Source organism: Garra rufa, chromosome 12, assembly GCF_049309525.1.
Source record: "Garra rufa chromosome 12, GarRuf1.0, whole genome shotgun sequence".
In the NCBI taxonomy this organism is placed as follows: Eukaryota; Metazoa; Chordata; class Actinopteri; order Cypriniformes; family Cyprinidae; genus Garra; species Garra rufa.
In genome coordinates, this window is record NC_133372.1 from 41,408,796 (window position 1) to 41,433,228 (window position 24,433).

The 24,433-nt window shown below is 34.4% G+C and overlaps 1 protein-coding gene across 1 annotated transcript in view; it reads right to left on the reverse strand.

The window, feature by feature from the left end:
* Positions 1-16,291, reverse strand: part of LOC141347600 (regulating synaptic membrane exocytosis protein 4-like) — a 33,756-nt gene extending 17,465 nt beyond the window's left edge. Inside the window, exon 1 of the mRNA XM_073852590.1 lies at positions 15,647-16,291. Within this exon, the coding sequence (XP_073708691.1) occupies positions 15,647-15,743 (97 nt within the window). The 5' untranslated portion in view covers positions 15,744-16,291. The remainder of the gene's footprint in view (positions 1-15,646) is intronic.
* Positions 16,292-24,433: the final 8,142 nt, after the last annotated feature.

Consider the following 24,433-nt stretch of genomic DNA (forward strand, 5'->3'; position numbering starts at 1 on the left):
GTAAATGCTTCATCCATAAATGATTTTTTTTTGTCATTTACCATCTGTCATGTTCTTATGAAACTATATTACATTTTATTTAACAATAGGACATAACCTTGTCCATCAAGAGCTTTCAAACTCCAGAAAGGATCAAAAATAGGCTACTTTTATGTTCTTTCAGAGCTTAAAGCTGTAAAAGAACATTGAGAACATTTTCTTTTGTGTTGCACGGCAGAAACGAACAGCATAATTGAAATTTTTGTGTGAACTGTCTCTTTAAGAGTGCAATGTTTTGATGTGTTGCTAATGGACTGTGCACGTCCCAGGTTAACAGGAATAGGATGCTCTTAACTTGGATCTGATTTAAACATAGCTTGCTGAAGATCATTAGGCCAGTCATTGATTGTCATCTTAATGAGCATGTCAGTTTTCTGGTTTGTCCATGCTATTGATCATGCCATTACCTCTCATTACCCCAGCCTGCCTTAATTACCTATTAACTCTTTGATAAATCAGAAGCACTAGAGGCCTATTGATCTACAGTGATGTTGATTGATGCCTGGTTAGAGGCTATAACCTCTGCGCTCTCTAATCAGATGCCAAACCTGCTTTTGAAGTAAATACCAGAGCTTTCTTTCTTGCCAAATTTCCAAACCAAAGCACTTTTCTTAAAATTACTTTTACTACAACTACTTGTTAGTGGTTGATACTCATTTTATTCTCATTACTTTAATGCAAAAACATGAGAAATAAACCTTTTTTTTTATTTGTACATCATATAACAGTTCTTCAATTGCCTTTATTGTATAGAAATAGTTTATTGTATTTTTGTCATTTTTTATTTTACTTATTTTATTTTTTATTTTATTTATGTTTTTGTCCTGTAAGGATTTTAGGTTTGCTCATTACCTGTCAGTATTTTTATATTTATTCTATATAACCTGGACATTTTTTGATCTGGTAAAGTTTTTTGCTAAATTCCCTGTCAGCTCCTTTATACAATTATTTTCAGTAATGAGAACAACTACTGAATGGAATTATTAAAAGAAAGAAAGAAATAAAGAAAAATTGATTATAAATTTAATTTACACACACACAAAAAAGAAAAACTCAAAACTATAACTTACAGATGCATTATGAGAAAAATACATTTATTTTTTATTTATTTTTATGTATTGGGTGTATATAAAAAAATATAAATAGTTTTGAAGATATTTAAATAATTTTTATAACCTGATCATATTTTTATCTGTAAAGTTCACTTTAAGTTTTAATGCTCAATTCGATCACAATTCATACTAAAATTAATAAATAGGCTCTTTTTTTAAAATACTTATTTAGAAGAATTTTCTTAGTTTAGTTTAGTTTAGTTTAGTTCCTATTTATGTTAATATAATAATCAATAAAAAATGTATTTACACACATTTTAAAAATAACTCTCAAAACTGGAACTTACAGATGCATTATGAGAAATATACATTATGGACAAAACACTGTTATGTTGTCTAATTAAAATTAATAAATAATCTTTAAAATATATAGATTTTTTAACCTAGGTTTTTATCCTGCAAAGTTCACATTTATTTTATTTTATTTTATTTTATTTATATATTTTAATGTTCAATTCCCTGTCAGATCCTTCATAATATTTTCTCAGGAATGAGAACCACTACTGAGAATAATTGTAATTATAAAAAAAAAAGAAAAAAAAAAAGAAAAAATGTAATTTGCATTCAAATTTTGAGGTTTGATGTTCAATTCAATCACAATTCAAAAATCTTAATCAAAATAAAATTAATTCTTAGGCTCTTTTTTTTCTCAAATTACATTAATTTTTTTTTTATTGATTAGAAATATTTAATTTTATTGTGATGCTCAGTTTCCTGTCATCTCCACATATGGATGTATTAAAATCCTTTTAAAAGGCCCAAATACAGAAGTGTTTAGCATTTGCTGGTTGTTAGATGAGGGCCCATCTGTTTACTCACAGTGGAGGATCTGATCATACACAGATGTATCCTTCTCAGCCAAAAATCATGCCAAATATTTACACATATACTGCCCAACTCCGATGTTTTGCGCACAGGCTCAATGAGACGTGCGCTTTAGGAGTCAGGAGACAGAGAACAGCGCTTTGATCTGAGCTATAAATGGATGCAAGGGGGAAAAATGACCTCAGAAGGTCATTTATCAGAAGCAAATAAATGAGAGTTATATTAATATACCTGAGATATTTCTGGGATTTTATGAGTTTGATTTTTCATACTGGCGCTTCGGTAACTGCAGACCAGAGACAAGACGGCGGATATGAGATGAAAAACATTTGTCTTGTGTCTTATAATTTGAGTATTTTATCATTGTTTTAGTTTAAATTGATCTATATTCATATGATTTATATATTTTTTAAATGTGACCCTGGCTCACAAAACCAGTCATAAGGGTCAATATTTAATTAAATAAATAAGTTCTTCATTGATGTATGGTTTGTAAGGATAGGACAATATTTGGCTGAGGTACAATGAAACGTGAGGGTTCAAAAAAATCAAAATACTGAGAAAATCACCTTTAAAGTTGTTCAAATGAAGTTCTTAGCAATGCATATTACGTTTTGATATATTTACAGTAGAAAATTGACTGAATATCTTCATGGAATGTTATCTTTACTTAATATCCTAATGATTTTTGACATAAAAGAAAAATCTGTAATTTTGCCCCATACAATGTATTTTTGGCTATTGCTACTAATATATACCTGTGCTACTTAAGACTGGTTTTGTGGGGGCCACAAATAAACATAACATGTAAGATCAGAAAGTCAAACAAGCCAGGTTCAAACTCATATTCCCTGCATGATCACCACTTTACAACTAAGTCACGGCTCTGAATTAATTTCCTTTCAGAACAATGCATTCATTCAAAATATGGGCCAGCGGATGCTTTTTCAGATACTTCAGTCATAACGTGTGGGCGGCAATAATTGAGCGAGTGAGTGTCGACATTGTGTGAAGCTTCTAACGGTCTCATTGTGCAGATCAGCTCAGAGTGGCTTATATAAATGCTATAAGGCAGACGAACCACGCTGTGATTTACTACACAAGTCAACTGCTACTTAAACTGATGTGCCCGCCGAACGCTTCTGCCAAGCGGCGTATTAAAAACAAATGCATGTTTGCTTAGGATTTTCAATTATGATCTTCATTTGTTACAATGGGTGATTAGCATTAGAGCACACCTGTTATTTCATTATTCCATCATTATGCAGATATAATTGTCATTGTAGTATTATATTGACTATATTGATTATATTGATATTTAACCACACTTCTAAATGAATGAATTAATTTTGAAGGCTTAAAGTTATTGGATGTACTCCCTGCGAGTATGTAATGTGATTATTTTGTTCTAGTGATCAATAATGGTGAAGCTCATGAAAAGCTGTCAAGAGCATGATCATATTTCACCCCATAGACGTTATGTTTTATATTATATTTATAATTTATGTTATGTTTAAAATTATTCTTAAACATTTCAGTAATATTTTGCATAAAGAAGGATATTAAGCCTAGAAATATTGTATTAAAGTAATAAGATTTGAATTATATTTAACTTAATTTCGAACTTAAAAGAAAAAAGAAAAGTATGTTTTACATTTTATTGCATGTATAATTATATTAAAAATTATGTTTGGTTATATTATATTATATTATATATTATATATAAGGAAGTTAGGTTTATTGATATAGTATTACAGTAATAAGATTTTACTTATTATTTTTCAGTGTTTTAAATAAAAAATATTATTAGAGTGTTTTACAGGAAAATACTATTTCAGTCTTTCTACTTAAAAACGGAAAACTTAATTTCAAAAGAAACATATAAGTATGTTTTATATTATATTGTGTTTGCAATTATATTTAAAAATATGTTTGGTAATATTTTGCATAATGAAAATTAGACCTAAAATATAGTATTACAGTACCAAGATTTTAATTTGATTTACTATTCAGAATAGTTAAAATGACAAGAAAATATTGTTACAATGCACTGTAAAATAATTTTTTAATGTTGAAAATAAAAAGAATAATTGGAGTATGTTTACAAGAAAATACTATTTCAGTCTTTTTACTTAAACATTGAAAACTTAATTTCAACCTTAAAAGAAAAAAAAATGTTTTATATTAATTTGTATATGATTTACTTTAAATTTGAATTTAATTCTATTTTAAAAATATTTTGCATTAAGAAAATTAAGCCTAAAATGCAGTAATACAGTAACACGATTATTATTAATTAGATTTATTATTCAAAATAGTTATAATTTTTAAAAAATAATGTCACAATGCAAAAATGTGAACAAATTATTTATATTTTATATTTGATGTTGTAAATAAAAAAAAAAGTTTTGGAGTATGTTTAAAAAAAAAAAATGTTTTAGTCTTTCTACGCCATAATTTCAAACTTAATTTCAAACTTAAGAAAAATACATGTTATGTATTTGTATTACATTGTATTATATTTAATATATATATATATATATATATATATATATATTTGGTTATATTTTAAAGAAATTAAGCCTAAAAATACTGTATTATAGTAATGAAATTTAATTTATATTTATGTTTTAGAATAATAGTTAAAATGTCACAATGAAAAAAAACTAAACTACTGTATTACAAAATTGTACTTTTAATTCAATGCCTTATTTGCTATTGTAATTAATTGTCAAATTTACTAGCAATTTCTGAGTGAAAAAAAAATCTACTTCCTGTTTTTCTGTAGGCTTCATTGTTTCAACATTTTTTACTTTATAATTTTTTGGTGAAATATGGCCTGGGCATTCACTTGCAACCATAATGATTATTGATGATCAAAATAAAAGTCCATTATTTTCATTTCCAGACTGTAGTAAAGGACATGACAGCAGGTAAATCTGAGCATTTGTGCACAACCATCTGTTCTTCCTCCCGCGCGTCACTGTATCGCTGTGCTTTCCGACTACATTTGCCAACACAAAGGGTGCAGACCAAATGCACCTGCACGCTACACTACCAGAGGTCACGCTGAGAGAGAAAAGAGAGATCAATCAGAGCAGCATTTGCCAGGCTTGTGTGTGCAGTAATCTGAGGCACAAGACAGATTTTTTAAAAATAGTTTTACATTGCGATAAAAAACTATTCTTGGTCAGTTTCTTTTTGTCTGTCCTTTTTACCTACTTAAAATCCAATCAAACTGCATCACTTATTTTGTTTTCAGAGAATGAGGAATGTTTAATTATATTTATTGTTCAGACTAGGTAAAATGTCAAGAAAATAATGTCGCAATGCAAAAAAAAAAAATCTTAATGCACTGTAAAAAATATTTTTCAATGTTTTTATTACATTATATTATATTTAAAATTATATGAAAAATATTTGGTTATATTTTGCATAAAGAAAATTAAGCCCAAAAACACTGTATTACAATAATGAAATTATTATATAAAATATTTATATATAAAATTATATTTATTCAAAATAACACAAGAAAATAATGTCACAATCCAAAAAAAAAAAGTCTTAATGCACTATAAAAAATATTTTTTAATGTTTTCAATATTTGTTACATTATATTTAAAATTATATTTAAAAATATTTTGTTATATTTTGCATGAAGAAAATTAAGCCCACAAACACTGTATTACAATAAAATTATTATAGAAAATATTTAAATTTAAAATGATTTATATTTATTCAGAATAATAGTTAAAATGTAAAGAAAATAATGTCACAATGCAAAAAAAATAATGCACTATAAAAATATTTTTTAATATTTTCAATATTTGTATTACATTATAGTCAAAAATAAAATTATATTTAAAAATATTTAATTATATTTTGCATAAAGAAAATTAAGCCCAAAAACACTGTATTACAATAATGAAATTATTATATAAAATATTTATATATAAAATTATATTTATTCAAAATAACACAAGAAAATAATGTCACAATCCAAAAAAAAAAGTCTTAATGCACTATAAAAAATATTTTTTAATGTTTTCAATATTTGTTACATTACATTTAAAATTATATTTAAAAATATTTTGTTATATTTTGCATAAAGAAAATTAAGCCCACAAACACTGTATTACAATAAAATTATTATAGAAAATATTTATATATAAAATGATTTATATTTATTCAGGATAATAGTTAAAATGTAAAGAAAATAATGTCACAATGTAAAAAAAGTTATGCACTATAAAAATATTTTTTAATATTTTCAATATTTGTATTACATTATAGTCAAAAATAAAATTATATTTAAAAATATTTAATTATATTTTGCATAAAGAAAATTAAGCACACCAATACTGTATTACAATAATGAAATTATTATATAAAATATGTATATATAAAATTATTTATGTTTATTTATATTCAAGAAAATAATGTCACAATGCAAAAAAAACCTCAATGCACTATAAAAATATTTATTTATTTAACAATTATTTATATTTATTTATATTCAAGAAAATAATGTCACAATGCAAAAAAAAATGCACTATAATTTTTTTAATGTTTTCAATATTTGTATTACATTATATTTAAAAAATATAAAATTATGTTTAAAAATATTTGGTAATGAGTAAATCGCTTTTAAAAAGAAATGCATATTAATAATCAAAAAATAAGTTTTGATATATTTACAGTAAGAAATTTACAAAATATCTTCACATGATTTTTACTTAATATCCCAATGTTTATTGGCATAAAAGAAAAATCTATAATTTTGACCCATGCAATGTATTGTTGGCTATTGCTACAAATATAATTGTGCTATGGTTTTGTGGTGCAGGGTCACATATATAAAATGTTACTTTACATTTCAACATGTAGGTGCAGTATTAAAACCAAGAATTTAGTATTTTAGAGATGCTTCTACCATTAACAGTGAATGTTGATTATATGATGAGTCAGACTATGCATCAGTGTGAAACAGGAAATTTCATTATCTGATTGGACAGACTGTTGTCTTCACATTGGCATCATGTGATAGATTTCTCCTGGCTGACTTTTTCTCTTTTTCACTTGGGAAAAAAACGACAGATTGCTTTCTCACCTGTGCCTGATGGCTGGGAATCGAACAGCACTTCAGCTGCCATCGATTCAGGATCAGCACACAGACACACAGCGGCTCACACCGACCGATGAGAATCGACCACTGCACACTTATCACACTGACATTTTCTAAATAATTGAACTTGTGCAGTGGAAACAGATATGCAGTCTCGATGATAAAATATGGTTTCGTGACATTTTCAAAAGAACGTAACATTTGATAAAGTGATGCCACTTCAGGTTGTCTTTCATGATATGACTTCATAACCAGACCTATTTGAACGAGTCCCGATTGCGTCTGATGATATGCTTGCCATTCGAAAATAAGAAATGAAACTTGATTGATCACATTTTCTGGAGATTGTGAATGGTGCTTGGTCATGCCAGACTAACTGCTAAGGTGTTCAGGGTGGTTTGTAATGCTTAGCTAGGATGTTGTTTACTTGATTGAGAAAAAAGGAAAAGAAAAAACAGCTCTATCACAAGTCATGAGTGATTTTCATGGTTTCTGGCTTCCTCAATTGGAAAATTATAAGAAAATATGTTGAAACACTAGTAATAGCACACCTCTGTTTAATAAGCTGTGTAATTTGTAGATCTGTCATGACAATGCTCTGAGAGTTTTAGTATGGTAATATACATGGCAATGTTAATGTGTTTAGTCTTGGCGGAATAGATCTGCTACACTGCTGCTGCTGCAGAAGAGCAAGTACCGATACTTGTTACTACCAGTACATCCACATGGAGTATGTAGGAAATACTGACCATAAAACCAGTCATAAGTGTCAGTTTTTCAAAATAGAGATTTATGCATCATTTGAAAGCTGAAAAAATAAGCTTTCCATTGATGTTAGGACAGGACAATATTTGGCTGAGACACAACTATTTGAAAATCTGGAATCTGAGGATGCAAAAAAATTAAGAAAATCACCTTTAAAGTTGCCCAAATTAAGTTCTTAGCAATGCATATTACTAATCAAAAATGAAGTTTTACTTAATATCCTAATGATTTTTAGCATATAAAGAAAAATGTATAATTTTGACCCATACAATGTATTTTTGTCTATTGCTACATATTTTGAAACAATGAAATTTCAGGGCTGTCATTTGATTCAATATTTTATGCAGTTGAGGTCAAAAGTTTACATAAACCTTGTAGAATCAGCAAAGTGTTAATTGTTTTACAAATAGGAGGGATCATAAAAAAATCATGTTATTTTTTATTTACTACTGACCTGAATAAAAGACGTTTACTTATAGTCCAAAAGGGAAAATAATAGTTGAATTTATAAAAATGGCCATGTTTAAAAGTTTACATACACTTGATTCTTAATACTGTTGTTACCTGAATGATCCACAGCTGTTTTTTTTTGTTTTGTTTAGTGATAGTTGTTCATAAGTCCTTTGTTTGTCCTGAACAGTTAAACTGCCTGCTCTTCTTCTTCTTCTTCTTCTTCTTCAAAAAATCCTTCATGTCCCACAGATTCTTTGTTTTTTTTAGCATTTATGTGTATTTAAAATTTTCCAACAATGACTGTATGATTTTGAGATTCATCTTTTCCCACTGAGGACAACTGAGGGACTCACATGCAACTATTAGAGAAGGTTCAAACACTCACTAATGCTCTAATATGCATTTTTGAATTTGAAGATTATGGTAAATTTAACTAATTTTGTCTTCTGGGAAACATATATCTTCTGTAGCTTCTGAAGGGCAGTACTAAATGAACAAAAACTGATATTTAGGCAAAATGAGACAAATGTACACATCTTTTTCCTGTTCAAAAGTTTTCACACCCCGGCTCTTAATGCATTGTATTTTCTTCTGGAGCATCAGTGAGCATTTGAACCTTCTGTAATAGTCACATATGAGTCTCTCAGTTGTCCTCAGTGTGAAAAAATGGATCTCAAAATCATACATTCATTGCTGGAAGGGTTCAAATACAAAGAATTTGTGATACCTAAATGATTTTTTTGAAGAACAGCGGGCAATTTAACTGTTCAGGACAAACAAGGTACTCATGAACAACTATCACAAAAAAAAAAAAACAGCTGTGGATCATTCAGGTAACAACACAAAATTCAAATCATTTTCTCTTGTGGACTATATGTACACATCTTTTATGTGAAATATCTTATTCAGGTCAGTACTAAATAAATAAATAACATGCATTTTGTATGATCCCTCTTAATTTGTTCAGATAATTAACATTTAGCAGAATCTGCAAGGTGTATGTAAACTTTTGACCTTAGCTGTATATCATTTCTTTTTTTTAAGCGTTGGTGTTTCTTGTCTGAGATCTTGCTGTTTTCAGCATCGCTCATTGAATGACACATTCTCTAAATGTGACGTCTTAATTCTATATTTCGATTCCCAATAGATCGCATTCAGAACACTTTTTTTTTCAGCCTGACCCTGCTTTTAAAATATAAATATCATCACCCATCATCCTTCAGCAGCTTTTTAAAACCATATCCATAAACACATGCTGATAATCAGTGTCAGCATTAAATCCCAAGCACACAGACACACATGCACTCAGAGTGGAGACGGATGCTACGAGTATCAATCATCCTGACCTCCTTCTATCTTTTCCTCTGTCCTTGATTCACTACGCTCTTATGCAACACAGAATGTGCGCCTGCCGCCATATGACATCTCACTGATGCCGTGCGTGTGTTTGTTTGCGAGTTATTTTGAGCAGCAGCATCAATGCAGGACCTGTCAGTGTAGGAGGGTTAATAAGCCTCGAGACTTCAGAGCATTCGCTTTTCTTCAGCAGAGATTTGTTCCTGTGTCGGTGGATGGGGGGAGCTGAGACATGTTGTGCTTTGGGATTCTTAGTACACATTGCATCAAACAGCGCTAACAGCAAACAGGATATGAAAGATGAAGTCTGAATGCGCCAAGACAAGCGGTGGGAGGCGACGTTGGGTCTGAAGCACGTCGTAAAGGCTTTGGGCCCTTCGTGTCAAGGTGGCTGGGGAGTGAGTGTGTTATATAGGTGTTGAACCCCCTTGTGTGGCTGTTAGATTAAGTCTTGACACAGAACGAAGGAAAAAGCAATGGGTAAAAGCAGTCTGAACAAGCTTTAACTCAGTTGTTAAAGCTTGAGAAGACACTAATCAAAAAGATCATATGGAATAAGTGCTTTTTGTGATCACAAAGCACTTATTGTATTTTAGCTTAAAAGCAGACCTGAAAATGTGACTTTCTAGCTCTTATTTTGTATTTTCCAAACTGTAAATATGTTTTTTTACATTAAATAGCTATTTCTACCTGATTTAACCCATTAAATTTAGTTTTGTTGGTCGGCAAATAACCATATTAAATAAGATTTTTGACTGAGATGTCATCATTTTTTGTCGGTGCATTAAAAAAATTGTAAAATATATCTTTTTTTGCTTATGCAGGTTTGACGCCATTTCCTATCCGGATGGGATGCAACAGGTTTTCAGCAAGTTTTTCTTCCCTCCAAATGCTGCGAAATGACAACATGAAGTCCAGGAGCTGTAGGGTAACAATTTGTCACTTTATAACTCAAAAGCGCCACCTATATGCCTTGTATTGAGCTGCATTTAATAGTGGTCTATTGTTTTGTTAGCATTGAAGAGAAATACAGTAAGATAGAGTACCACAAAATTCAACAATTCAAATACCAGAAAGCCTAGAGGGTTTTAATGTTTTTTTATTTAAAATAAATAAATAAAGTATTTAAAAATATATAAAAAAAATACAAATCTTGAAAAAAATAAATAAATATAAAACATATAAATAAAATTTAATAATTTAGTGATAAATAACTAATAAATAGGGCTGTGCAATATGGACAAAATAATCATATTGCGATTTTTTGAACGAATATTGCGATTGCGATTTTATTTGCGATTTTTTTTTTTTTTTTGCTTTTTCAAACAAGCTACATACATACATTCTAAATGTATTCAGTGCACAAGAAGTGCATAACAAAACATTTCACAATGAAATAACATAGTGTTAAGTTTAATAAACAAAACTGTAGTAAAATTGTCTTTAAAACAGACAACATAAAATAAATTAGCCATGTTACTTTTTCCCCCCGGTACTTTAGCCTACTTTGTGTAATAACAAAAACATTAATTTCAGTGGAAAAATAAGTCCAAAACTATCTTTTTAACATTTTGAGGGCTCTACAATCTTTTGCTTTTTTTTTTTTTTTTTTTTTTTTAATTCTTATGTGTTTTAATTTTTCTGATAATCAAAAAGCATAAACATTTATTTATTTTTAATCAAATGAAAAATAAACCCTTTTAATTTTTGGCAAACAAACAGAAGTTTACTGTTAAAATCAATCATGGAAGAAAAATTATATTCAGTTTAAAACGTTTAAATAATAATTAAGTGGTTAATCTTGTTGTAATATAATTTTTTTTATCATATATATTGTTTTATGTAAATTATTTAAATAGGAATATATAAAAACCTACATTATACTGTACAAATGTAATACAAGACTAATATTGTTCTGCTTCATGTTAAACCGTGCTTTTATTTTGACAGGTTGCCGTGAAGTTTCTGTGTGCACAGTATGATATGATGCTAGTTTTCTCAAATGAAACGGTTAAAGTGAAACTCACAGCAGCTTTGGAGATTGAGTGTATCTGTTCATGTGAGATGCAAATGCCAAAAATTAGCGGGAGCGTCACGTGTGCTTCAGTATGCGTGTAGTAAAGAAAGAAATATGCATCTCCGCCATTCAAACATACAGAGGCAAACGGAACATGCAGGATTCATATTAAAACGGTCTTTTTGCGTTTCAGTTTTCACAGACACTAGTCAATATCGCGTTTTGAATTAAGTGACAGACCAACTTTTGATTTATTAATTCAAAAATCGACGAATTACGTGGCATTCCGCGCTATAGTAGATTCCGTTTTTATGAATGGAGTTCGCGATCCAGTCCGTGTTTTCCCGGAGGAGACATTGTAAACGCGCGACCATGAAGAGACAGAAATGACATGCCTTGTAAATAAGATAAATAACATAATGCAATTTAGTTTCTTTAATAAAAGAACTATGTATAGACCTGTTCTATAGGAAAGATCACCTTAAATGACTTCTATTGTGATCTGGCGCTATATCGAAAATAAAAAGAACTTGACGTTCAAGGGGGGCGGGGGTGCCGTTGGGGGGGGATAGATAAAATCGCAGCCTTATGCGGTTTAGAAATCGCATGTGCTTAAATCGCGATTTTTTTGCGATTGCGATTAATTGCACAGCCCTACTAATAAATAAAAATATATAAAATATTTAAAAATGACAAAAATGTTTTGAAAAAAATATAAATATACAAATATAAATAAAATAAAATAATTTTATGGTAAATAATAAATAAAAATATAAAAAATGTAAATATAAATAATAAATAAATATTAAAAAAAATCTTGAAAAAATATAAATTATTCGATGACAAATAAATAAATAAATGTAAAATATTTACAAATATTTAAAGTAAAATATATATTTTTAACACATTTAAATAATTTAATTATAAAAAAATAATAAATAAATATATATAAGATAAAAAAAAAATTAAAAATAAAAATCTTAATGAAAAAATATAAATGAAATAAAATTATTTAATGCTAAATAAATATTAAATAAATAAAATAAAAATGATACAAAAATAAAATAATGATAAAACAAGATCAAAAACTATCTATGTTGTGTCTGGTTAGGACATGTGCTTATCTGGATAGATCATGTTTGAACAAAGATGAGAACACAGCTGGCTTGTTAAAAAGTGAATTGTAGTCATTAATGGCTCATTATTTAACACATCTATTAGCCCGCAGACTGCTGCAGTCGCCTCTCTGATAGCTTCAGTTTCATACTTCTGTTTTAGTTTGAGTCTTTTGAGAACACATAATGTTTATGCACTGCAATATCACCCATGCATTTCTAATAAAATATCAGAGAAGTTGCAGGTGACTAGACATGTGCGTATAACAACCAAAGGACCTTCACATTCAGCAGTTCTCGTCTGAAATGGACTGACAAAGACATCATTAACTCCCCTCGTTCTTCTGATGAATGGATCCGTCCGAAAAGCATTAATATCATGCGGGAGTTCATTTTTTTTCACGAGATAATTTCACTTCTATATTTGTGGTCAGAAATGTCCCGGGGTTTGAGCAGTGAGTAATGGGTGTTATTACGAAATCACTGGCGAGTTCATTTATTACTGCGTTTGTTCAGCAGAAAATCTTTTCGTCCATCTTCATGTTCACAAACGACAGGTTTAAATGGCTGCAAGCCATCCCAATATCAGAAACACTGTAATTTGCACAATGTATTTGCTATTAAATCACCAATGCATTTGCAGTCATCTGACAGTCAGCAATAGGTGTTAAACTAAAGCACTTGCGACGTGTTCGTTTGTGTTCCAGTAATTAACATATTCATTAGTGTGATTTGCATTGATTAAGTTGATTTATGCAAGTATGTATCAGCATAAAAAGAAGATGCACTGAGCTGATTAGTTAAATGACAGGCCTATAAGTTTAAAAACCAATAGTGTGCACTATAAATTCAAACATATTTAAATGCACGTCCATATTCTTTATTACCATGCAGTATTGCATGATAATGCAAATATATGCAATAAAATTGAAGATGCATATGAGGTGCCACAAGCGTGCATCGTTTTTGTTACGAGTGTGTGTTTGTGTGTGATGCACACATGTTGAACCAAGATGATCGCCAGCCAGGCACAATCTTTTTCCTCTCCATACTAGTCTCTCTCCTGCAGAGAAGTCTGTAATCAGGCCAAGGGTAGAGAGCGAGTGTGTGTGAGCGTGGGTGGGTGTGTGGATGTCTCGGATAGACGTGGCTGTGTAAAAGGTTTTTTGGGTGAGTGGACGAGGAAAAAAAGGAAACGAGGCCGATCAAGAAAGGAAGAGAGCACACAGGGACAGAAAGAGAGGGAGAGATTTATAGCATGCCTAGACTAAAAGCACTTGGGAAATTATGCAAAATTGCAGCTCAAAAACACTCAGCAAGTAGCGCGCCGAGCAGTCGGAATATTTCTAATGAGCGCTAAATTAACGCCTTGATGTCTGCTGATGGATTTGAGACAGACATTAACCTGCAATCAAACGTTGTTTGAAATAAGCCGCAGCCGTACCTGGAGAAAATCACAGCTATATTAGCATTTGAGTGTCAACGCGGTGATTAAACGCCTTCATTAATAAAAACGTCTGTCTGATTAGAATGCCGGCTGCATGTATTCATCATAAAGATCAATTGTTTTACTATTTCACATTTCACGTGGCACCTTTTTTCAAGAGTTTGCGGGCTTGCAAAAACCCCAAGACTGCGAAAGGACCCGAGCATCATTTTGCACCAATTAATTGCTGCAATAATGCGTCCCAAACCCACAGGATAACCATTATTGTCTGTGTTATCTGAGTGAGAGACGCTTTTATCCAAAGCATATTCCCTGTAGTAACCTGAGGTGTCTTGCTTAAAGAAGTAGTACACCTAAAATTGCAAATTCTGTCATTATTTTCTCAACTTCAAGTCATTTCGAACCTGTTTGACTTTCTTTCTTCTGTTAAACACACAGAAAAATTATTTGTCAATACAATGAAAGTCAGTGAGTCCAATGTTGCTTCGGACCCCGTTGGCTTTGATTGCATAGAGAAAAACAGGTGCAACATTCTTAAAAAACAAATTTTAAGTCATACACTCTTAAAAGTAAAGGCTCCAAATGGGTGTTTTTGCAGTGATGCAAAGCAAAAAAAACAAACACATTTTTGGTTCCCAAAGGACCCTTTCAGTGAACTGTTCTTAAATGATTTTGAAGAACATAAAGAACCTTTTCTGCATTTAAAAGGTTCAATGGATGTTAATGGTTCGTCATGGAAACATTGATGCCAAAAAGTATCCTTTATTTTTAAGAGTGTACAGATTTGAAATGACACAAGGGTGCGAAAATGATGACAGAACCTTCATTTTAGGGTCAACTACTGAATCTCAAGGCAATTCGTAACTAATTTGTACAATCTAATTCCTATGTTTTCATACAATCTGCTTACACCCTACTAATAGTTATTTTAAGGAACCTTCATGCATGCTTTTTGCCTAAAAACTGTTGCTGTGTCTCTTTTCAAAGACTGTCTCGACTTGTCAAATGTATATATTAGTAAAGCTGCCTAATTTTCAGAAAAGTAACCATTAAATTCAAAAGTCAGTAAGAAATTGCAATAATTAGCAATTTTATAATGGTTACTTTTCTCAAATGACACCTTGATCTTCATATGTAGCTGACATGCAACCTCTGGAGGGCGCAGCCTATGAAATGAGATAAATCACATTGCACAAATTCATCCAAAATTGCCACCGTTATGTTTTGGAACTGTCCCTTTAAGGCCACATTGGTGAAACCTCATGCCATCTTATGGGATTCGAACCTATAACCTTTTGGCTTCCAGCCCAGGTCTTGACCCACAAAGCCATATCAAATCTCAACCCTCACTCTTACTTGTACTCTAAGTTCCACACATATACGTCCACTCACCGCCATCGTCCTCATCGAAAGAGTTCATGCAGGGGAAGTAGATGGCCAGGGCCTCGAAGGACGCGGACAAGCTGATGCGACTCTGTGAGCGTTCCATGTAAAGGCCCGGCGTAGGTGCCGGCGTCTCCGCCGGCTTGGGCAGGCGCGCCTGGGCATTCTTCACGCGGAGCACGGCACGCGGCGTCTTGGCTAACTTTTACCGGCCCCTTCGCCAGCCCCGTACAAGACAGAAAAACAAACGCTAAAACACCCTCGTAAGTCCCGGTGGACCTGGTTTGGGTTCGAGAATCCTGATGTCCAGAGTTCTTTTGGTGTCTGCAAAGTCCTTGTTTTGTTTCTATCCAGGTCTTCAGGACGAAGAATTAGGATGTATGGAGTCTCATCTCAGTGGCTGATGTCTCAGAGCTGTGCTGGATCTGATTCAGAGAACATGATCTGTTGCTTTTCCCTGTCTAGCTATTCCCTCACAAGGATGGATGGATGGATGGATGGATGGATGGACAGACAGTATATAATGCCGTTTGTGAGGAGAAATGGAGAGAGAGAGAGAAGAGATGGGATTTAAGAGACAGACGGAGAGAGAGAGACAGAGAGAGACGGGGAGAAAAGGTTCTTACTATTCTAGCAGTCTGAGGCTGATTCACTTCATTCAGCGCTGAGCTCTTTGTGGAGACAAAAAGTGGGAGGAGACAGCCGAGAGCTGTTGCTGGGATTCAGGATACTGGCCAATCACAGGCTGCATGTCAGGATGTGGGCGTGGCCACCGACTACAGGCACAATAGCTGTGAATATCTTTCATCCTTCACAGACATCGACCGTCTCGCTCTCTCTCCGCTAACACGGTGAAGTGGGTATCTTGAAACGTCGGGAAGCTGATAGATTACAGACATGGTTTGATTGCTGTATGTTTGTGCCTCTCTTTCCAATCATACCTAATTATTGTAGCAGTAAATCACACATATTTGCCAGAAACGGCAATAGTTGGCTATATATTAAGACCTATCAAGTCAATAATGTTGTGAATATTCACATGAATTATTTAAACAACTAATCTCACATGCAAAAAACTAAAAACTTGTCCACCAGATAAAAAAAAAAATTAATAACTAAATGAATGCATGAATAAATGAATGATATAATATAATATGTAATATAAAAGATGTAATATAAATAGGGCAAGACATTCCGGAACATTTAGAAATAGAGATGTGAGATGTGCTTTTTATTTTTCATTCTATTATTGCTGTTTTTAGTTAATCTATCTCTGGTTGTAGGAAATAGTGCTACATAAAAAGAAAAAAAGGTCAAATTAAAAAATTAGATGAAAAAATTAAAATAAAAAATGTCTTGACAAATAACTGAAATAAAATAAGTTAAAATACTAACATAACTAAAACTGAAATGAAATACAATAAAATAAAGCCAAATTAAATATATTTATTTATATATATATATATATATATATATATATATATATATATATATATATATATATATATATAAACTAATAAATATGATAAAAGTGCATAAAAAAATTAATTAAATTTCAAATTAAAATGAAAACTGAAAACTTGGATATAAATGTCACATCCTTAGTATACAGTTGAAGTCAAACGTTTACATACACCTTGTAGAATCTACAAAATAATAATTATTTGACCAAAATAAGAGGGATCATACAAAATGCATTTCGTATTGACCTGAATAAGACATTTGAATTTATTTAGTTTAATTTTTAAAAATGACCCTGTTCAAATACTGTATTAAACTTTTGGTTTGGGGAACGGGTAAGTGTCTTCTGTAGCTTCTGAAGGGCAGTACTAAATGAAAAAAAAAAGATATTTTGGCAAAATAAGAAAAATGCACAAATCCTCATTCCGTTCAAAAGTTTTCACCCCCCGGCTCTTAATGCATCGATTTTCCTTTTGGAGCATCAGTGAGCGTTTGAACCTTCGGGTAATAGTTGCATATGAGTCCCTCAGTTGTCCTCAGTGTGAAAAGATGGATCTCAAAATCATACAGTCATTGTTGGAACGAGTTCAAATACACAAAAATGCTGAAAAACCACAGAATTTGTTGGACCTGAAGGACTTTTCTGAGGAACAGCAGGCAGTTTAACTGTTCCGGACAAACAAGGGACTCATGAACAACTATCACTAAACAAAAATAACCCTCATCATTCAGATAACAACACAGTATTAAGAACTTTTGAACAGGATCATCATTTTTATAAATTCAAATATTATTTTGTCTTGTGGACTATATGTAAATGTCTTTTATGTGAAATATCTTATTCATGTCAGTACTAAATAAAAAATAACATGCATTTTGTATGATCCCTTCTATTTTGGTCAAATAATTAACATTTTGCAGATTCTGCAAGGTGTGTGTAAACTTTTGACTCTATTTTTTTTTTTCAAAGCATCAACAAACATGCCTATTGCATTTGATTCGAACATTGCATGATGTACAAGTAACTAGCAACAAAATGACAGTAAAACCACATTTCTTAGTGAATAATCTCTTATGATTGGCAATTTAAACAGCCATTGACAGCACCTGTGGGCTTCAGCTGTATTTAAACCACAATATTTCTTTAAGAAGCGGAATAAAAGAATGACACTGCTAGCTGAGAACAGTCATCTTCTGTTAAAGACGCATTTTGTCTTCTATGTGTCTGGCAGGAGAGACTGAGAATGTGTGTGTGTGTGTGTCTGAGAGGGCTGAAAATGTCACCTGTGCCACCTCAATGAACAATCACAACTCTACTGCAAATAACAAACGCAGGAGCATCACTCATGGTTATGAATGCCTCATAACCGATGCTGACAATCTCAGACTCTCTCAAAGTGCATCCTGTCAGATTTTGTATAGATTTAGTCTTTGTATAGGGTTTAACCTCAGCAGGTTCATCAGATTGTATGCTAACCCTCTTTTTTATTAATTAGAGTTAATTATGATTAGGTTATAGTAACAGTAAAACATTAAAAGTGTCTATTCTATCAAATTGTATCTGTGTGTGTGTATTAGAGTTGTCTTGTTCACTATATTGTAGCCAATGGCAGATGTGCTGTTTCTTGTTCACTGCTTCACTGACCTTTTACCATGTCGTTCCATCTACCAGCGGGACCCTGGGGAAGGGGCCGTCTCACGGTGATGACATCTTAAGTGCGAGACACCAATGAAACCTGACAGATGCTGAGAGTAAAAGTGAGGACAAGTTTTTGGGTGTGTGTGTGTAAAAGACAGAACATCCAGGAGGAAGAAAGACGGTCAAATTAGGGCAGGGATTTTTCTCTCCCTTCTGGAAACAAACAACATGTACTTGCAACAGTTGACACCCCTTCTGTTCAAAGCCCATGGCCGAAAACCATTATCATGCTGTAAATATTCCAAAAAGGATAAGATCATTGTAATGTTTTTCTGTGATGCCCAGAAACACACTTGCAGTCTTATATGACAGTAGTTCATCAAACGTAGCCCTTTTTCTCATTAAGTTGGATATTTTTATTCTTCTGAGACTAAATTTGTGATTGAAACTCATCCTAGAGTTTTCAGGCTAGAACCACCAAATATACTCAGCCTGTACGCTGTATCTTTTCTAACTGATCAGACTTACGGTTTTCATAAAACTGAAGATTAAAAATGATCAGAATCCCATTGACTTGCATTGATGGAATGTTCAGATGGGCCAAGACTACTATTTATTCTCATGCGAACAATAATCTTTTTTTTCTTTCTTTTTTTTCGCTAAATAACCTGGGTTTTAGCTGTTTTTTGCTAGATGAACCAGATTTTTACTGGCTTCTGGGTGCTTTTTAAACTGGTTTATACTGGTTTTAGCTGTTCTTTTAGTTGCTAGCAATATGTTTTTTTTTTTTTTTTGCTAAATAAACAGTTTTTAGCTGTTTTTTGCTAAATTAATTGTTTTTTTAGTTGGCTTTTGGGTGTTTTTTTAAGCTGGTTTATACTGATTTTAGCTGGTTTTGTGTGGTTTTTAAGCTGATTTTAGGTAATGTTTATCTGATTTTTTGCCAAACAAACTAGTTTTAGCTGACTTTTGGGTGGTTTTTAAGCTTGGTTTTTTACTAAATTAACAGATTTTAGCTCGTTTTTAGACGGTTTTAACTGGTTTTAGCTGTTTTTGCTAAATTATCTGGTTTTAGCTGATTTTTGGTGGTTTTTAAGCTTGTTTTTTACTACATTAAGTGATTTTAGTTTGGTTTTTAGATGGTTTTAGCTGTTTTCTACTGGTTTTAGTTGTTGTTCCCTAAATGAACTGGTTTTAGCTGTTTTTACTGGTTTTATCTGGTTTTAGCTGTTTTTTAATAAGTAACCTAGTTTTAGTTGTTCTTTAGCTTTTATTGCCATAAACTGGTTTTAGTTGGTTTTAAGTTGTTGTTTTTTCTATATGAACTGATTTTAGATGGTTTTTAGATGGTTTTAGCTAATTTGAGCTGTTTTTGGGTGGTTTTAAGCTTGTTCTTTACTAAATTAACTGATTTTAGATGGTTTTAGATGGTTTAAACTGGTTTTAGCTGTTTCTACTGGTTTTAGCTGTTTTTACTGTTTACTGTTTTTCTAAATGAACTGATTTTAGATGGTTTTAACTAATTTTAGCTGTTTTTTGGGTGGTTTTTAAGCTTGTGTTTTACTAAATTAACTGATTTTAGTTGGTTTTTAGACGGTTTTAGCTGTTTTTGCTAAATTAACTGGTTTTAGCTGATTTTTGGTGGTTTTTAAGCTTGTTTTTTACTACATTAAGTGATTTTAGTTTGGTTTTTAAATGGTTTTCTACTGGTTTTAGTTGTTGTTCCCTAAATGAACTGGTTTTAGCTGTTTTTACTGGTTTTATCTGGTTTTAGCTGTTTTTTAATAAATAACCTAGTTTTAGTTGGTTTTTAGCTTTTATTGCCATAAACTGGTTTAGCTGGTTGTAAGTTGTTGTTTTTTTCTAAATGAACTGTTTTTAGATGGTTTTAGCTAATTTTAGCTGTTTTTGGGTGGTTTTTAAGCTTGTTCTTTACTAAATTAACTGATTTTAGATGGTTTTTAGATGGTTTAAACTGGTTTTAGCTGTTGTTTCCTAAATGAACTGGTTTTAGCTGTTTTTACTGTTTACTGTTTTTCTAAATGAACTGATTTTAGATGGATTTTAGATGGTTTTAACTAATTTTAGCTGTTTTTTGGGTGGTTTTTAAGCTTGTGTTTTACTAAATTAACTGATTTTAGATGGTTTAAACTGGTTTTAGCTGTTGTTTCCTAAATGAACTGGTTTTAGCTGTTTTTACTGTTTTTATCTGGTTTTATGTGTTTTTTTTACTAAATAAACTGGTTTTAGCTGGTTTAGCTGGTTTGAAGTTGTTTTAACTGGTTTTAGCTGTTTTCTACTGGTTGTAGCTGTTTTTTTGTTAAATGAACTGGTTTTAGCTGATTTTTACTAAATAGCCTGGTTTTAAGATTTTATTGCCAAATAAGCTGGATTTAACTGGTTTGGCTGGTTTTTAGTTGTTCCCTTCCGGGAACTCGAGCCGCGTCTAGAAACGCTATGGGGAACGCCATTGGCGGGCCGCACTCTGAATCATGTCTACAACCAATGAAATGACGGGAGTGACGTCACAGGCGCGGTGACGTCATCGACCAGGAAGTATAAAGCACGTGCGTTCGACGCCCGCGGCAGCTTTTGTCATTCAGCGAGAGCGCTCTGTGTCTGTGTCTGTCTCGGTCATACTGCTGTTTTTTCGTGCCAGTTTGCACGGCTTTTATTTGAGTAGTATGACCTTTAAAATGCAACCATGGGGGAAAGAAGTGTTACCAAACTAGGCGGTACAAGCAGCCACATAGATAGAGTAAGAACACACAGTCTATGTGTGGTCTGCTTGAGTGTAGAGCACGCAAAGTCAGCCCTCGAAAAGGCTGACTGTCCACAGTGTGAGCGTAAATAGCTCCACTGCGGGTGCTCCACGGAAGGCTCTCTTTGAGGAGGGAGCTTTCGCCAGCGTTTCCCGCGGGTCTGGCCCCGCTGCCGCGATGCGGAGCGGTTGCTGCACTCGCTGGGATCGCGGCTCGATCCATTAGAGGGACGGCAGACGGGTGTTGAAAAATACCCCATCTCCTCTCCTATCTCGTGGATCGGTAAACCTTATACTGGATAGGAAGTTCGCAATGCGGTTACTTCCCTCCAGGAAAGGTTTTCAACGCTTTCCATATCTTCCTCTGAGGAGGTCGATGTGAAGTGTGTTGTCAAAGTGTTTAACCGCCCCCCCTGATCGCCTCAGTATGATGAGCTGGTGGTTGTGCTGACTAATGCATTAAAAGCTATATAAGCAATATGAGCCGCAGAAAAGCAGACGTTATGCTTCCTGCGGACTAAGTCAGCACTTCCAAACGGAGCTTTCCTTCCTTTTCAAACTAAGAAGCTAGATGATACTGCGGGTTGGACAGACGCTATCTGCTATCTGTCGCCCAGTCTAGCATCATCCTTGAAGGCTCCGTCTTTGCTTTTTAAGCCGCCTAATAAAAATTTCAGGCTTGATCAGCAAATATACACGTCTGGAGTTCTTGACGGGGAAAATAACCCCAGCCGTGTACCAGCTCCGCATCATAGAGGCTCATAATAGGAGCATTGCAGCCCGTTTCCCTCCGGTGACACCTAGAGGGCGGGATTAGCAACACTCCTGACCGGGGGCTTCCTTGACTGAGCACGGTCCGAGGATCGCGCTTCGGTCTAAAAAGCCCTTGGACCTAACGGCCCGACTTTAATAAGAATAATATATTTACATAGGGCCGATGAGGGCAGCCCCTCTCGGGGAGATTTGTGGTGCACCATAGAAAAACACGGTGACCACATCTTCTCGGGCCCTCAGGAGTTATGTCGGTGAACCCCGTCAGTATTATAGGGTGCGGCAATCTCCCGCGAACATCATTCTCTAGCTGTTCCGCCCGGAAACGTAGCGGCCCTAGGGAGTTCGCAACCCCCACGGGGGTCTTCATAGAGGCTAGTTCAGGATTATCCTGCCAGCACGCTGTTACAGGTCCCTGAACTAGTCCCTCAAATAAACCCAGAGGCCAGTCTCGAGAGACTGGTTCCCTTAGTAGATTTTCTGGCAGCGTGGAAACTACTGCCGAATGTCTCCACATGGGTCCTGCAGACTGTAGAGAAGGGTTACTGCATTCAGTTCGGCGCCAAGCCTCCACCTTCCAACGGGGTATTCCTAACTCTAGTAAACCCCGAGCAGGGTCTGGTAATCGAACAAGAAGTAGAAACTCTGTTAAGGAAGGAGGCCATCGAGGTGGTCCCTCCTCAAGACAGAGAATCCGGGGTCTACAGCCGGTACTTCATAGTTCCCAAGAAGGATGGAGGGCTCCGGCCCATTTTAGATCTCAGGCAATTGAACCGCTCAGTAAAGAAACTGAAGTTCAAAATGCTCACTATCAAGCAAATAGTGTCACAAATCAGGTCCGAGGACTGGTTTGTCACGATAGATCTAAAAGACGCATACTTTCACGTCTCCATCCTTCCTCAACACAGGAAGTTCCTCAGGTCCGCTTTCAGGGGCGAAGCTTACCAATACAGGGTACTTCCTTTCGGCCTAGCTCTCTCTCCCCGTACTTTCACAAAGTGTGTGGATGCTGCTCTGGCTCCTCTGCGACTCCAGGGCATCCGCATACTCAACTACATAGACGACTGGCTCATCCTAGCCAGCTCAGAGCAGTTAGCGGGTTCAACACCGAGGTGTCGTTCTCGCTCACATGAAAGAATTAGGGTTGAGACTCAACGCCAAGAAAAGTGTACTTTCTCCATTACAGAGGACCACTTACTTAGGCGTGGTGTGGGATTTGACCACGATGCAGGCACGAATGTCTCCTGCTCGGACCGAGTCGATCCTCACTGCAGCGAATGCGGTCAAGCTAGGCCAGTCACTCACTGTCAAACAGTTCCAAGTACTGTTAGGTCTTATGGCAGTCGCATCCATCGTGATTCCTTTTGGACTGCTGCACATGAGACCACTACAGTGGTAGCTCAAAACCAGGGGGTTCCCCCCGAGGGGAGACCCGCTCCGCAAGATCAAGGTCACGCGGCGCTGCCTACGTACCTTGGCTATGTGGAAGAAACCCTGGTTCCTCTCTCAGGGTCCAGTTCTGGGAGCTCCTTGTCGCCGCGTCACGCTAGCGACGGACGCATCCCTCACTGGTTGGGGAGCGGTCATGAGTGGCCGCTCAGCCACTGAGAGCAGTCCAGTATCTCTGGACGTGGGAGCAGACGTCCTGCTGAGGCAGGGGCCGAGGCCCGGGGAATAGATGCTTCACCCAGAAGGTACAAGAAGCAGATCTGGAGAGTGTTTGTCCAGGTTCAGTGGACCTCTTTGCGACTCAAAAGATATCGCAATGTCCCCTTTGGTACTCTCTAATGCCCCCAGTTCCTACAGGACTGGACGCTATGGTACAGATGTGGCCGAGGCCTCGTCTGTACGCCCTTTCCCCGATCGCTCTGCTCCCGGGAGTTCTGGAACAAGTGTGACCCCGAGGGGGCACACCTCATAGAGGCCGGTCTCTCAATCAAGGTTGTCGAGACCATCCCTCACTCCAGAGCTCCCCATATGAGGAAACCCTATGACCTTAAAGGAAGTGGTCGACTGCACGGTGTAACCCACACCAGTTTGACCCAGTTTACTGCCCGTTCGGTACAGTACTGGAGTCTCTGCAGTCTCACCGTCCGCAGGACTAACCCACTCCACCTGATGCAAAGCCGGTTAGTGGGCAAAACCCCCTGGTCACACGTTTCCT